Below are 12,035 nucleotides of genomic sequence, written 5' to 3' on the forward strand. Positions count from 1 at the left end.
GCTTGCCCTAGTTTTGCGTTAGCCTTCATGTTGCTTCATGTTGATGTTTTCGGAAAGCATGTTTTTGCTATTAATGGTTAACCTAATTCACTGTAGACGTCTTGATTTAATAAATTTATAATTTTTTTAATAAATTTATTAATTTAATGTGTCGCAACTTCACAACAATGTCTTTTCCGACACTGCGGATAATTTGATTAGAGGGAACAGATAACCGCTGGACACCGGACTGGGACTGCTACATGTAGCTACATGACCTACTACATACCCTACTACCACTGAATAGTTTCATGAAGACAGCGCAAAGTTCATTTAAGGATCCTTAGACTGAGCAATGCACGATGGGTCTGTTGTCTCACTTCACTGTAGCCGTGCTCCTCTTCGCATTTTCTTTATTAGCTTGTTTGTTCATGAACCGCTTTTTCACCAGTGAAGCCCGACGACAGATTGGGTCAGTTCGGGATGAGCAACATGACATCACGGCACATGGACGGCTTGTTTATAATCCCGCAAAGCCACAGAACAATTCAAGTCGGGGTATACACCCTGAAAGATCCCAGAAATGTAATATTTCCAGAGGCAGTGAATGCGCCATGGCCCCAGAGAGTCGGTTTGACTGTGGCAGGGACAAACTGCTCAGCCAGAGCGAGTGTGAGGACAGGGGATGCTGCTACGCCCCTCTGCTTGACTCCGCAGGACCACCCTGGTGCTTTTACCCCCGTGTGTATCCTGGCTATAAAATGGGACCCCTCATACCTACTCCTCGGGGTCAGGGTGCCACACTAACTCGTGCCAGCCCCTCCTACCTCCCCAAAGATATCTCCACTCTAAGACTAGATGACATTCAAGAGACAGCAGACTGTTTCCACCTAACAGTAAGCATTCATCCCCAAACATGTGATCAAGACAACACAGTCAAGGATAATATTTTAATTTAACTTTGCTTTATTTTTATGTTTGAAATAGTCCAACAAATCTATTTTATAAAAGCACGTTTGTCTTGAATGTCCTTGAATTAACCCAGGAATGAATATTTATGCTGACTTTTCCAGTAATTTTCAAATGAAATACACAAATAAAGAGTCCCACCAGTAGGACAGGCACCACAGTTTGAAAAAAAAAAACTGAGTATTGGACCCTCTATTATTTTACATACTTTGTCATTTCAAAGAAAAATAGTTATCAACCTTTTTTTTCTATAAAGTTAAAGGACCCATCATCTCAGCGGTATGAAGTTCATCTGCCAGGCGGTGTTCCTCAGAGCAAAGCCAATACACAGAGTGTCCTCTATACCACTGAATACCAGTCTGACCCATTTGGCTTTATGGTGCGACGGAAATCCAATGGAAGGGTGATGTGAGTAGTTCACTTCATTTTTAATGTATTTGAGGATGGACTATATAGTGAGTTTCATCATAGTGTCAGTCAATAACTTACTCTGATGTAGTCAGCTTGTTCATATTTGCTCTGTTATCTCTGTTCATATTTATCATTTTGTGCTGGTAGTTTTTTTTTCATTTCACTTATATGTTTAAATCACTTTATTTTTTGTTTGTACACATCCTCTGCCTGTTTAGTATGAACACCACAGTTGCTCCTCTGCTGTTTGCTGACCAGTACCTGCAGCTGTCTATCACACTGGCCTCTTCTTTTGTGTCTGGCCTTGGGGAACATTACACCTCTCTCCTCTTGGATCTAAACTGGACTTCCCTGACTCTCTGGAATAGAGACATGGCACCTCATGTGAGTCTATTGCAGTGGTTCAATAACAGTCGTCAAACTCAAAGGTTAGGAGCGCCCCCTTCTGGACCGATACTCAAACGATTTAGACTATATGTCTGGCAGCAGTCATTCATATTAAACAGTCTTTTGTAAGCTTTCTTTATGATGTTGACACTGTCTTTCCCCACAGGCTGATGCCAACCTCTATGGCTCCCACCCATTTTACATAGTACAGGAAGAGGATGGCTTAGCACATGGAGTTTTCCTTCTAAATAGCAATGCAATTGGTACTGAGCTCTCTGATCCAACATCCCACACTTTTTGAATTCACTTTCCATAGAACAGATTCTAGCATCTGATGCCATTTCACTGACTTCCCAAATGTTTCTGTAGAGGTGATTCTACAGCCGACCCCTGCTCTCACCTGGGTGTCCACTGGTGGAATCCTGGATCTCTACATTTTCTTGGGTCCTGACCCTCAAAGTGTTATACGACAGTACCTTCAGATCATTGGTATGCAGCATGAGTTGTCTGGCTGACATTCACTAACACATGTCCATGCAGTAATAAGCATGTATACTTACTACAAGAGATGTGAAGTTTGAAAATAGTAATTTGTAAAAGCATGTGAGCGTTTGTGCATTTGAACGAGTCCTGGGGCATCAGAAAAAGAAGGAATGCATTTATGTGTTTCAGAGTTATCATGTATCTGTCCCCAGGCTATCCTATGATGCCTTCTTATTGGTCGCTGGGCTTTCATCTGTGCCGCTGGGGTTACACGACCACTAATACGACCCGAAAGGTTGCACAAAGCATGCATGATGAAAACTTTCCGATGGTATGAAATTCATAGAAGATTCTCCATCTGTGCATTTGCTTTATACATTTGTTTAAGAAAGTATTCAAAATTTTATTTTTCATTCTAAATTTTCATTTTAGATTGATAACATTAACGATCCATGTGTAACAACAGTAACTCTAATGATAGTTAAAAAATGAATTGAAGGCAGTTTGTCCTCAGTTTTTCATGTTTATGATTTTAATGTTTACTTTTTTAATTATTTGTTTATAAGGTGGCTGATGTGCCAAACTGTCTAACTAAATGAAAATATCTTTAGAAGTCTTAGGCACTCACTGATTTTATGTGGCAGCTGGAGTCTTCATTAAACTGCCTTTTTCCTGAGAATATTTAACCGTTTTCACCAACAGGATGTACAATGGAATGACCTGGATTACGCAAACAAGCGAAGGGTATTCACCTTTGACCCCTGGAGATTCGGGGATCTGCCAGAAATGGTGGAGGAGTTTCACAAGAGAGGCATGAAGTACATCCTTATTCTGGTGTGACATCTTTGTGTTTAAAAGACCTGACAAACTACTATATACATATATACATTTGCATTTGAATTTGATGCAAACAAAACATTTTTGTTCTTGCTTTCACTGGAGCTAAAAGCAGGTATTAACCATATTTTTCCAGTGGAGGGCAGCAAAAATGTCCTAAGTTTTGACTGAGGCTCCTCGTTTATGTTACAGGACCCAGGGATAAGCAGCAGCAGCACCCCAGGAATGTACCCTCCCTTTGATGATGGACTTAAAAGAGATGTCTTTATCAAAAACGCTACAGGGCAAATCCTGATAGGGAAGGTGAGATAGGGTTGGGGTGGGTGGGGGGCAATATGTATGTAGCATTTTTTTTTATCTGAAAATGTGGGGTTGTCATATTCTGTATACGCAGGTTTGGCCAGGCCCAACAGCCTTTCCTGACTTCACGAACCCAGACACCAGACAATGGTGGGAAGACTGCATCAGAGATTTTCACTCTAAAGTTCCTGTAGATGGTCTCTGGATTGTATGTGTACACAGGACAGGGTTGTAATTCACAAATAATGTGCATGACTTTTTTGAAATGTGGACATTTATTATACACTATCAAATAAAAATTGCTTTCCATGTTTTTCTTTCCACACAGGATATGAACGAACCAGCCAGTTTTGTGCAGGGCTCGGTGGAGGGCTGTCCTGACAGTGACCTTGAGAACCCACCATACACACCAAGTAACACATTTAAAAGCACATAAACATTCAGATTTTATGTTGTTTTTTTAAGACAAAATGTTATTCTACAAAACTCTCCGACACACAGGTGTCGTTGGAGGACGGTTAAACTCAGGAACCCTCTGTATGTCGGCTCGGCAGAAGATGTCATTTCACTACAACCTGCACAATCTTTACGGACTCACAGAAGCTTATGCAACACACAGGTTGGGCCAGGATGTGATTAGACACAGTTGCACAGTTAGTTGTTTTGTTGTGGATGAAAGAACGAGTAATAAATATATAGTAACACTTTGTAAACATGATAATTTTATGAAACAGTGATTTTATTGTTGCATAAAAAAGTCAATAATTTGAGATGAAATGACAGAAATCGAATGCTTTTACCACCTGGTCATATAACTTCTCACTTCCTGTGATGTCTTGTAGGATTCAGAATTTGAATTTGGAATAATGGTGCCCAGTGTTACAGATTATGTACATGTAGCTGTTCTTTGTGGGGGGGGTTTTATCCTGGGGTTTGTTCCCATCCTCAGTGCTTTGCTGAAGATACGGAGGAAGAGACCCTTTGTGCTGTCACGCTCCTCTTTCCCCGGCATCGGACGCTTTTCTGGAGTGTGGACAGGAGATGTCAGGAGTGACTGGGAGCAGCTCAGATTCTCAATTCCTGGTGAGGAAATGTCATTTCTGAAAGGTCACATGAACTGGCTTTTTGAGATCCTCTCATCTCGTAAGAATATTGACCCAAAACATCAGAATTGGAATGTATTTTTGAAGTTACCACAGCTTAATAGTGAATTGACCTAAATGGAGCTTTTGTACCTGTCCCCTCCAGCGGTGCTGCAGTTCAGCCTGTTCGGGGTCCCTCTGGTGGGAGCGGACATATGCGGCTTTGGAGGCAACACCACTGAGGAGTTGTGCGTTCGGTGGATGCAGCTTGGGGCCTTCTACCCATTTATGAGGAACCACAATGACAAGCCCAATGCTGTGAGACACGGACGCTGATACTGGTTATGTTTATGGTCTGTTAATTCAGATGCATGTGCAAACTGTTTAGTGACAGTAACTGTCGGGGGAGTTATATGATGAAGAAGAGGTTTATCCAGCATGTTTTTCTTTTCTCGGGTCATGTAGAGACGTCCATCTGTTTCATCTATTATTGAAAAGGAGTAACTCAATCTCTTCACTGTGTGTGTGTTTGTCTTGTCCCTCAGGCTCAAGAGCCCTATGTGTTTGGGCAGCGGGCCCAGGCAGCCATGCGGAGTGCGCTGTATCTCCGTTACTCCCTACTGCCGTTCCTTTACACACTCTTCCACCATGCACACGCCTCTGCTGAAACTGTGGCCAGACCTCTATTCATGGAGTGTGTGTCCTCTTCATAGCTATTCTTCCCTTACTTTTTTGGTACTCTATTGTAATGCATAAACAAAGCCATTTAGGCCATCTCATTTCACTTTTCATCTTTCTTTTCCTCTTCCCTGTATGTCCATCGCTCTTAGGTTTCCCAATGACCCTAACAGTCGGACCATAGACAAACAGTTCCTGTGGGGGAGTTCACTTCTTATTAGTCCAGTTTTAGAGCAAGGGGCTGTAGAACTGGCTGCATACCTGCCCCCCGCCACTTGGTACAGCCTGCACAATGTGAGTCACTCAGTCATATTCAGCCGTCTCTGACAACACCACTAGAATGTATGAGCCACACAATAATAAATCATGTATGAATCATGTATGAACCATGGAGGGACGTGACATTAGTGTTTACTGGATTTACAACCTTATGTTGTGTTTTGGCCTCTCAAGGGTCAGCCTTTCTACAGTAAAGGGCAGTTCCTGCTCCTGCCAGCTCCTCTGGACACCATCAATGTTCATGTGAGGGAAGGACACATCATTCCCCAGCAGGTGGGTGTTTGTTTTAGGGAAAAAAAGCAAATGTTTGAAGATCTTGATTCTGTTTGGAGACACAATTTACAGGTTTGATGGAAAAACTGATTTTAAAAAGGGCTTGTTAAGTTATGCTTGAGTTCAGTATAAAAGAACAAAGCAAAGCACATCGTTTACTGGATAGTTATTCATTCAGACATTGCAGTTTACGGTAGTCGTTATCAGTACATCACTTCACCCTGTGATGCTTTTCTTTATAAGCAATACAGCTCTTTGAAGGAATTATTTCGCTACATGGGAGAAATCTCTTTTCATCCACAGTCTCTATGATCAAATGTTGACCCATTACTGTCACGACTTCCTAGATGAGGTGTTAAAGTTCAAAACTAGCTGAGACACTTGGAAGAAAAGAGGATGTTTTGTAACTTAACATCATATTTTCTTTGATCTTCCCTTTTCTTGCGCAGGAGCCTGCTTTGACAACCACAGCCTCACGCAACAACCCTTTCTTCCTGACTGTGGCGCTGTCAGCGGGCGGCTGGGCCCGGGGCGACTTGTTTTGGGATGATGGCGAGAGCGTCGACACTTTTGAAATGCAAAATTATTGCTACGTTATCTTCTCTGCTGAACAGGTAAGTAGAGATTATTTATATTTCCATATGGAAAGCAGCAGAGACTTTGCTATGCATTGTGATGCACGACTGCTTGATGCAAAAAGTGTGAATGAGGGACAGTGTTTCACACACATCTCTGGCTTTACTTCAGTCTCAGGTTGTGAGTAACCCTCTAAAGCTGAATGGGGCACTGGACAGTCTGGTGCTGGGAGGGCTGCAGGTTTTCGGGGTGCCTTCACCACCTCGCTACATTTTAGCAAATGGGGAGAAAGTCAGGGACTTTACATATCGCACTGACACCAAGGTGAGCTTTTAACCAGCAACATATGAGCCCCACTACTTCCATCATTTCTTTGCCTCAAATAAACTTTTGTCTTTCTCCTCCCTGTCTCTTCTCGTAGGTTTTAGCAGTGACTAGTCTGGCCTTACCCATGTCAGAAGTGTTTACGGTCCAGTGGGTTCTCTAATACACTGAGTTTCATTTAAAAGAAAAAAACACTCATTTTGTGCACCGTAGACTTGCTGCATCTCTTCTTCAAAATTGCCTGGAATTTGGATCAGCAGGTTTGTTGAAAAACAACAACAAAAAAACAAAACAGGACATGATAATATCAAAGCACGGGAGCCACCGTGGTATATCTGGTTTGCATGTCCTAACTGCTACACTCAAAACGGTTTAATGCCTTGAAATGTATTTATTTTTTATAACTATTTTAATTGTTTTTATTTTTGAAAAAGATTTTTGCATTTATTTTTTTGTGAAATAGTTAAAAAATAATTCAAAATTGTTTGTCTGCAGCACTTGTGTAGCATTTACTATGATGAGATGTCACATTTACTGTGTCCTCTGAACAGTTTGATAAAAGCCAACCATGATGTAACTGACTCATAGCTGAATGAATCCTTGGATGAGGGTGATCATGCTCCCTCTGAGTAATTGGACTTGCATGCCCCACTAGTGTATGCATTTGACACAAAACTACTGCACACTTTGTATTCTGAGTGGTATGTATGTATGTATGGTTGTATGATTTACATTAAGCATATTATTCTAGTGGGAAATAACCTAAAAAAATAATCAGGTTTGTACTGGCAGGTAAAGGCAGCAGTGCTGGTGTGTGAAGAGCCTCTGACCAACTGTATTCAAGCCTTTGCCAGTGACCTTTAAAACGTCACTTATGATGAAAAAGCTCTGCTTTTTTATGATAGGCTGGGGCCGATGACGACTGCGGATGGTGTGAAATGCATTTGTATTTTCAAATGCAGCCATGCTCCAACTTTTCTTTCACTATTTTGAATATGAAATCTACGCCCAGGCTTTTTTGGATTGAAAAACCCATTTAAATTTCCGGAAGCAGCAATAAATTTGTGGATTGGTCTGGGAGCTGTGAAGTCAAGTAGGACGCAAACGATCGGGTAGTTGTAGGAAGCGCGACATGTGCGGGCTACAAATTAAACCGCACGCATTGTTAGTCTAGCGCGAGCTTTTACTTTGAAAATTCGAACCGGAAGTGTATTTTTTCCGCTGTAGAAACCGCAGCAGTCAGACATGTAGCGTGCCCTGTCGGAAAACAAGGATACAAACAGGACTTACAGTTAATAACAACAGAGCCGGATCTGGGAGAAAGGAGGCGAGACAGCGCCGGTACGTCCCGCTCGGCCCCTGCCTGCCCGGTGTGATGGCTGTCCGGTGTGGGCTGTAGACTCCTGCGGCGGGACTGACGGTGAGAGCTCAGCTGCTTTAGCCCCCTTCCCCTCTCGCTCCGCTTCTCTACAATTTGCTTGTTATTCATTCATTTCTGCCGCTGGAACAGGTGTGTGCCAAAGCGCCGAGGAGGACGCTTTTCTCCGGTACGAGCCCGAAGTGTTTTTGTCTCCCGGCAACTTTTAAGTTGCATGCAAACGCGGACGGCTTTAAAACACCAGCCAAGCAGTCGGATTTCGGTCATGGCTCAGCTGAGCTAAAGTAAAATATTTATGTTCAAGGTGCTACAGAGTGAGGCTCAGGCCACAGAGCCACAGTAAAAACTCGTAAGGGCCTGCGTGTAAATAGGCTTGTCCATCCTCGCCTCCGCTGTCAGGCGGATGCTGCCTGTCAGGACTGTATTGATAGCTGATGGACATCACGGCACGCCTCTGCTGCACAGGCTGCCCCACCGCAGTCAGGGCAGGGATCAAACCACCCCCAGGCACCCTTTTATGTCCTCAGAAACGCGTTGACCCACGTCACGGGTGCACGTCTAATCTGTATAACCTGAGCGCATCGTAATTAAGTCAAGTTTCTCAAAGTGCTCCCTATGTGTGGGACCTGTTAGAGACAAGTTGTAGTTTGTGGTCTGTTTCTGTTGCAAAATGAGATGGATACATGTTATCACTTCATATTTAATAAAATAAAATTAAAAAAGGTGAATCATCTTTTCAATTCTATCTATAAAAAAGCTACTTATCTTTGTCCTGTTTGTACTGCAAGTTATCAACACCATATCTGAAAAAACTTAATATTGGTTTACACTTAAGTCATTTTAACATGTAAAACACCAAAAAGAAAAAATGAGAGAACTATGCTGTGTTTATAACCATTTCCCACTGAGTCACCTGTAACATTTTATCATAACTCGCTGACTTCAGAAGAATCTTGTTTCTCAGCCTTCCTTTTTTCCACCTGCCTTAGGCATTAATATACAGTGGTGATGAAATAGGAGTGTTAAGTATTGGCTCCTTCATTCATATGTCACAATGTGACAACTTAATTAATGTAGCCCAGAGGTGAGAATTTGAGATCGTGGAAGCTTGTTGCTTTCTACATTTTCAGCTCAGCTTCAGTCTTGCAAAGTTTCATGTTCACATTAAGAGTTTCAATCTTTCTGGCAGGTGATCTGTTAAAAGTTTGCGAAAAATGTGCATCATTCTGTCTGTCACAGCAGGACTAGACTGAGGCGAACATGGTGTTTCAGTCTTGAGCATGTGAGCGGTTTGATAAAACTGAAAGGTCAGAGAAGAGAGGGAATGTGCGCGCACGCCAAGGCGTTGACAGCATAAAGATGAAGGGGGAAGGAAAGAGTGAGAGGACGCTGTCCAGCCTGATTGAGAAGATGACCCGGTTCACCCTGTAATCGCATACAGACCAAAATAACTACACAGTAGCAGGGATTTCACAAAAGAATCATTTTTACGGTCTAGCCCTCTTATTATTTGAATAATGGTCAGTTTGCATGTTTTATGTGCATGGATCAGAGTATGCAGAAATACAACTATTATTTTTCTTCATTTACTGCTAGTCTGAAGTATTTATGTATATTCACTCATAGGCTACTGTATTAGCTGTACTTTCCGAGTAGTGGTTAGAACCCCCTTCCCCCTTAAGAATTGCCTTCATTCTTTGTGGCACAGATTCAAAAAGGGTGCTGGAAACATTCCTCATAGATTTTGGTCTATATTGACATGACAGCATCACACAAATCTTTTTTGGCTCACATCCATGATGTAAATCTCCTGTTCCACCACATCCCAAAGGTGCTCTGTTGGATTGAATCTGGTGACTGTGGAGGATTGCCAAGAAAATATCCCTACACCACAACACCACCATCACGTGACCTGCGAATGGATCCATGATTTTTATGTTGTTTACCCTTCAAATGTGGCAGCAGAAATTGAGACTCATCAGACCAGGCAATGTTTTCCAATATTCTGTTGTCCACTGTTGGTGATCCTGTGTGGACTGTAGCCTCAGTTTCCTGTTATTAGCTGATAGGTGGTGTCGACTTCTGCAGCCCATCTGTTTCAGTGTTTGAGGTGTTGTGGATTCATTGATGCTGTTCTGCAAACCTTTGTTTCATCAAAGAGACATTTTTACGCAGACAAATGCCGCTCACTGGTTATTTTTTTCCTCAACCCTTCTCTGTAAACACTAGAGATGGTTGTGTGGGAAAATCCCAGGAGATCAGCAGTTTCTAAAATGCTCAGAACGGCCGTCTGGCACCAACAACCATGCAATGAGCATTTGTCTCTATTCTGATGCTCAGTTTGAACTAGAGCAGGGCGATATGGCCAAAAATATTTATCACGATATATATTTGAAAATTTGCGATAACGATATAACTGACAATATAATTGATTGGAGACAAAATACAACTCCACAACTTTACTAGCGCAAAAAAAGCAGCTGTTTTTTATGTGCATTAAAGCTATATAAAAATTTAACAGTGCAAATGCAAATTTCTTGCTGAAAGTTTAATCCAAGGGCATTTCCAGTAGAAATGGGAAGATGTATCCTGAGCATAACCATGTATAATATCCACTGAAGTTAAAAAGAGGTGCTTTGCAACATTAAACTGCAGTGTGCCAAATAAAAAAGTCAAATACGTATTTTTCGGACCATAAGGTGCATGGGATTATAAGGCACATTAAGCGAAACAAAGCAGTCAGATAAATCAAACTTTATTCAACTCATACTTCTTGCTTCCTCCACTTCTGTACCATTGATTCCTTAATGCTGTATTCTATCACAGCTGCTCTATTCCCATGTTGTTGCAGTATATTAATGACTAACCTTGTATTGTGGATGGATTATCTCAGACTGAAGTTTGGTCCGTTTATAGCATGCTGCCATGCGATTGCATTTGTCTCTAACCATCAGGAACCCTCACGTTTATCGAGTGGAAAAGTGTTAGCATTCATCCTGCATCTTCACTGTTTTTACTATGCTAACATAGCTGTGTCGCTAGCGATCACGTAGCACATCATTATATACCAGCTAGCCCAACTTCAGTAACCCTACAAACGTCACTGCTGTTTAGTTTCCTGTCTTCATTTATGTTGGAAGTGATAGCAGAGCTGTACGTTTTAATTTTTTCAGAAATCTCTCAGTCAGAACATGCTATATCATGCTTAGGTAGCTAGTGAAACTAGCGAGCTAACTTCCTGCTAACTTCTAACTCCGTTAAATGTAATAAATTCTGTTTTCATGGATGCTTGGATGTTAAACTTAATTGTTACACCTGGTAAAGCAGCAGTGCTGATCATTTTATTAAAGGTGAAATCATTTAGACAGTTTTTAACTCTCAATATGCCACAGTTGTTCGTTTGACTTTGGGACCCGGCCGCTTGCATGTTCTACAAAAAAATGTCCTTTGTTGTGTATCTGACAGACAAACACCAAACCAGTTCAACATCACTGAAGTTGCACCATTTTTACAAACCAATTCTGGTTCATCCATTGCACTCAACGATCCGCTTCCCCCCTTCTCATTCTCCGTTGCCGCCATGCTTTTTGGAACAAAGGCACTGCGCATGCGCGTTTTACCCACATTCTATCGCGATATTTTATTTTCTTATCGTTGCCTAACATTATACCGGTATTACCGTGAAGGGTATAATATGGCCCAGCCCAAGTTTGAACTTCAGCAGGCTATCTTGACCATGTCTTTGTGCCTGAATGCTGTCATGTGATTGGCTGATCAGACATTTGTATTAAGCAGCTGAACCGTTGTACTTAATGAAATGGCAGGTGAGTGCACAATAGATTGTCTTATGACGGGTTCAGTAGCAGACTAATCTTGTGCCAAATTCAACAAAATGTTAATGTGTTAATCTACTAATTAATCTACTAAATTAAAAACAGTGATGAGCAAAACTAGTAAAATGGGACTAAGCCTAAGATTACTGACATCTGCAAGAAACCACAGACACTTTCTAACCCCCACCCCCCAAAAAAGTGGTCCTGCACCGGATTTCGTGCCAGTAGCTTTCCTGTCTGGGGCCT

At 41.8% G+C, this 12,035-nt stretch overlaps 2 protein-coding genes across 2 annotated transcripts in view; both read left to right on the top strand.

Annotated features, from left to right (window-relative positions):
* gaa (alpha glucosidase) lies at positions 1 to 8,684 on the top strand. The gene is made up of 19 exons (XM_026165069.2): positions 1 to 875; positions 1,205 to 1,356; positions 1,578 to 1,743; positions 1,913 to 2,009; positions 2,116 to 2,235; positions 2,442 to 2,560; positions 2,932 to 3,063; positions 3,259 to 3,369; positions 3,461 to 3,574; positions 3,695 to 3,779; positions 3,868 to 3,985; positions 4,316 to 4,449; positions 4,615 to 4,766; positions 4,994 to 5,142; positions 5,279 to 5,420; positions 5,580 to 5,678; positions 6,128 to 6,292; positions 6,426 to 6,578; positions 6,676 to 8,684. Exons 1-19 carry the CDS (start codon positions 342 to 344, stop codon positions 6,739 to 6,741), a joined length of 2,808 nt encoding a protein of 935 aa, XP_026020854.2. The 5' UTR covers positions 1 to 341; the 3' UTR covers positions 6,742 to 8,684.
* Positions 7,858 to 12,035, top strand: part of tbc1d16 (TBC1 domain family, member 16) — a 25,640-nt gene continuing 21,462 nt past the window's right edge. Inside the window, exon 1 of the mRNA XM_026165070.2 lies at positions 7,858 to 7,998. The gene's annotated coding sequence lies outside the window, so the exon portion shown is untranslated. The remainder of the gene's footprint in view (positions 7,999 to 12,035) is intronic.

Source organism: Astatotilapia calliptera, chromosome 4 (genome assembly GCF_964374335.1).
Source record: "Astatotilapia calliptera chromosome 4, fAstCal68.1, whole genome shotgun sequence".
Classification (NCBI taxonomy): domain Eukaryota; kingdom Metazoa; phylum Chordata; class Actinopteri; order Cichliformes; family Cichlidae; genus Astatotilapia; species Astatotilapia calliptera.

Bases quoted from the DNA above. Each gene is read 5' to 3' on its own strand.
- gaa (XM_026165069.2), top strand. From the start codon at position 342: ATGGGTCTGTTGTCTCACTTCACTGTAGCCGTGCTCCTCTTCGCATTT. The intron at 2,010-2,115 runs GTACTGAGCTCT...ATGTTTCTGTAG, and splicing joins TCTAAATAGCAATGCAATTG to AGGTGATTCTACAGCCGACC. The intron at 4,767-4,993 runs GTGAGACACGGA...CTTGTCCCTCAG, and splicing joins ACAATGACAAGCCCAATGCT to GCTCAAGAGCCCTATGTGTT.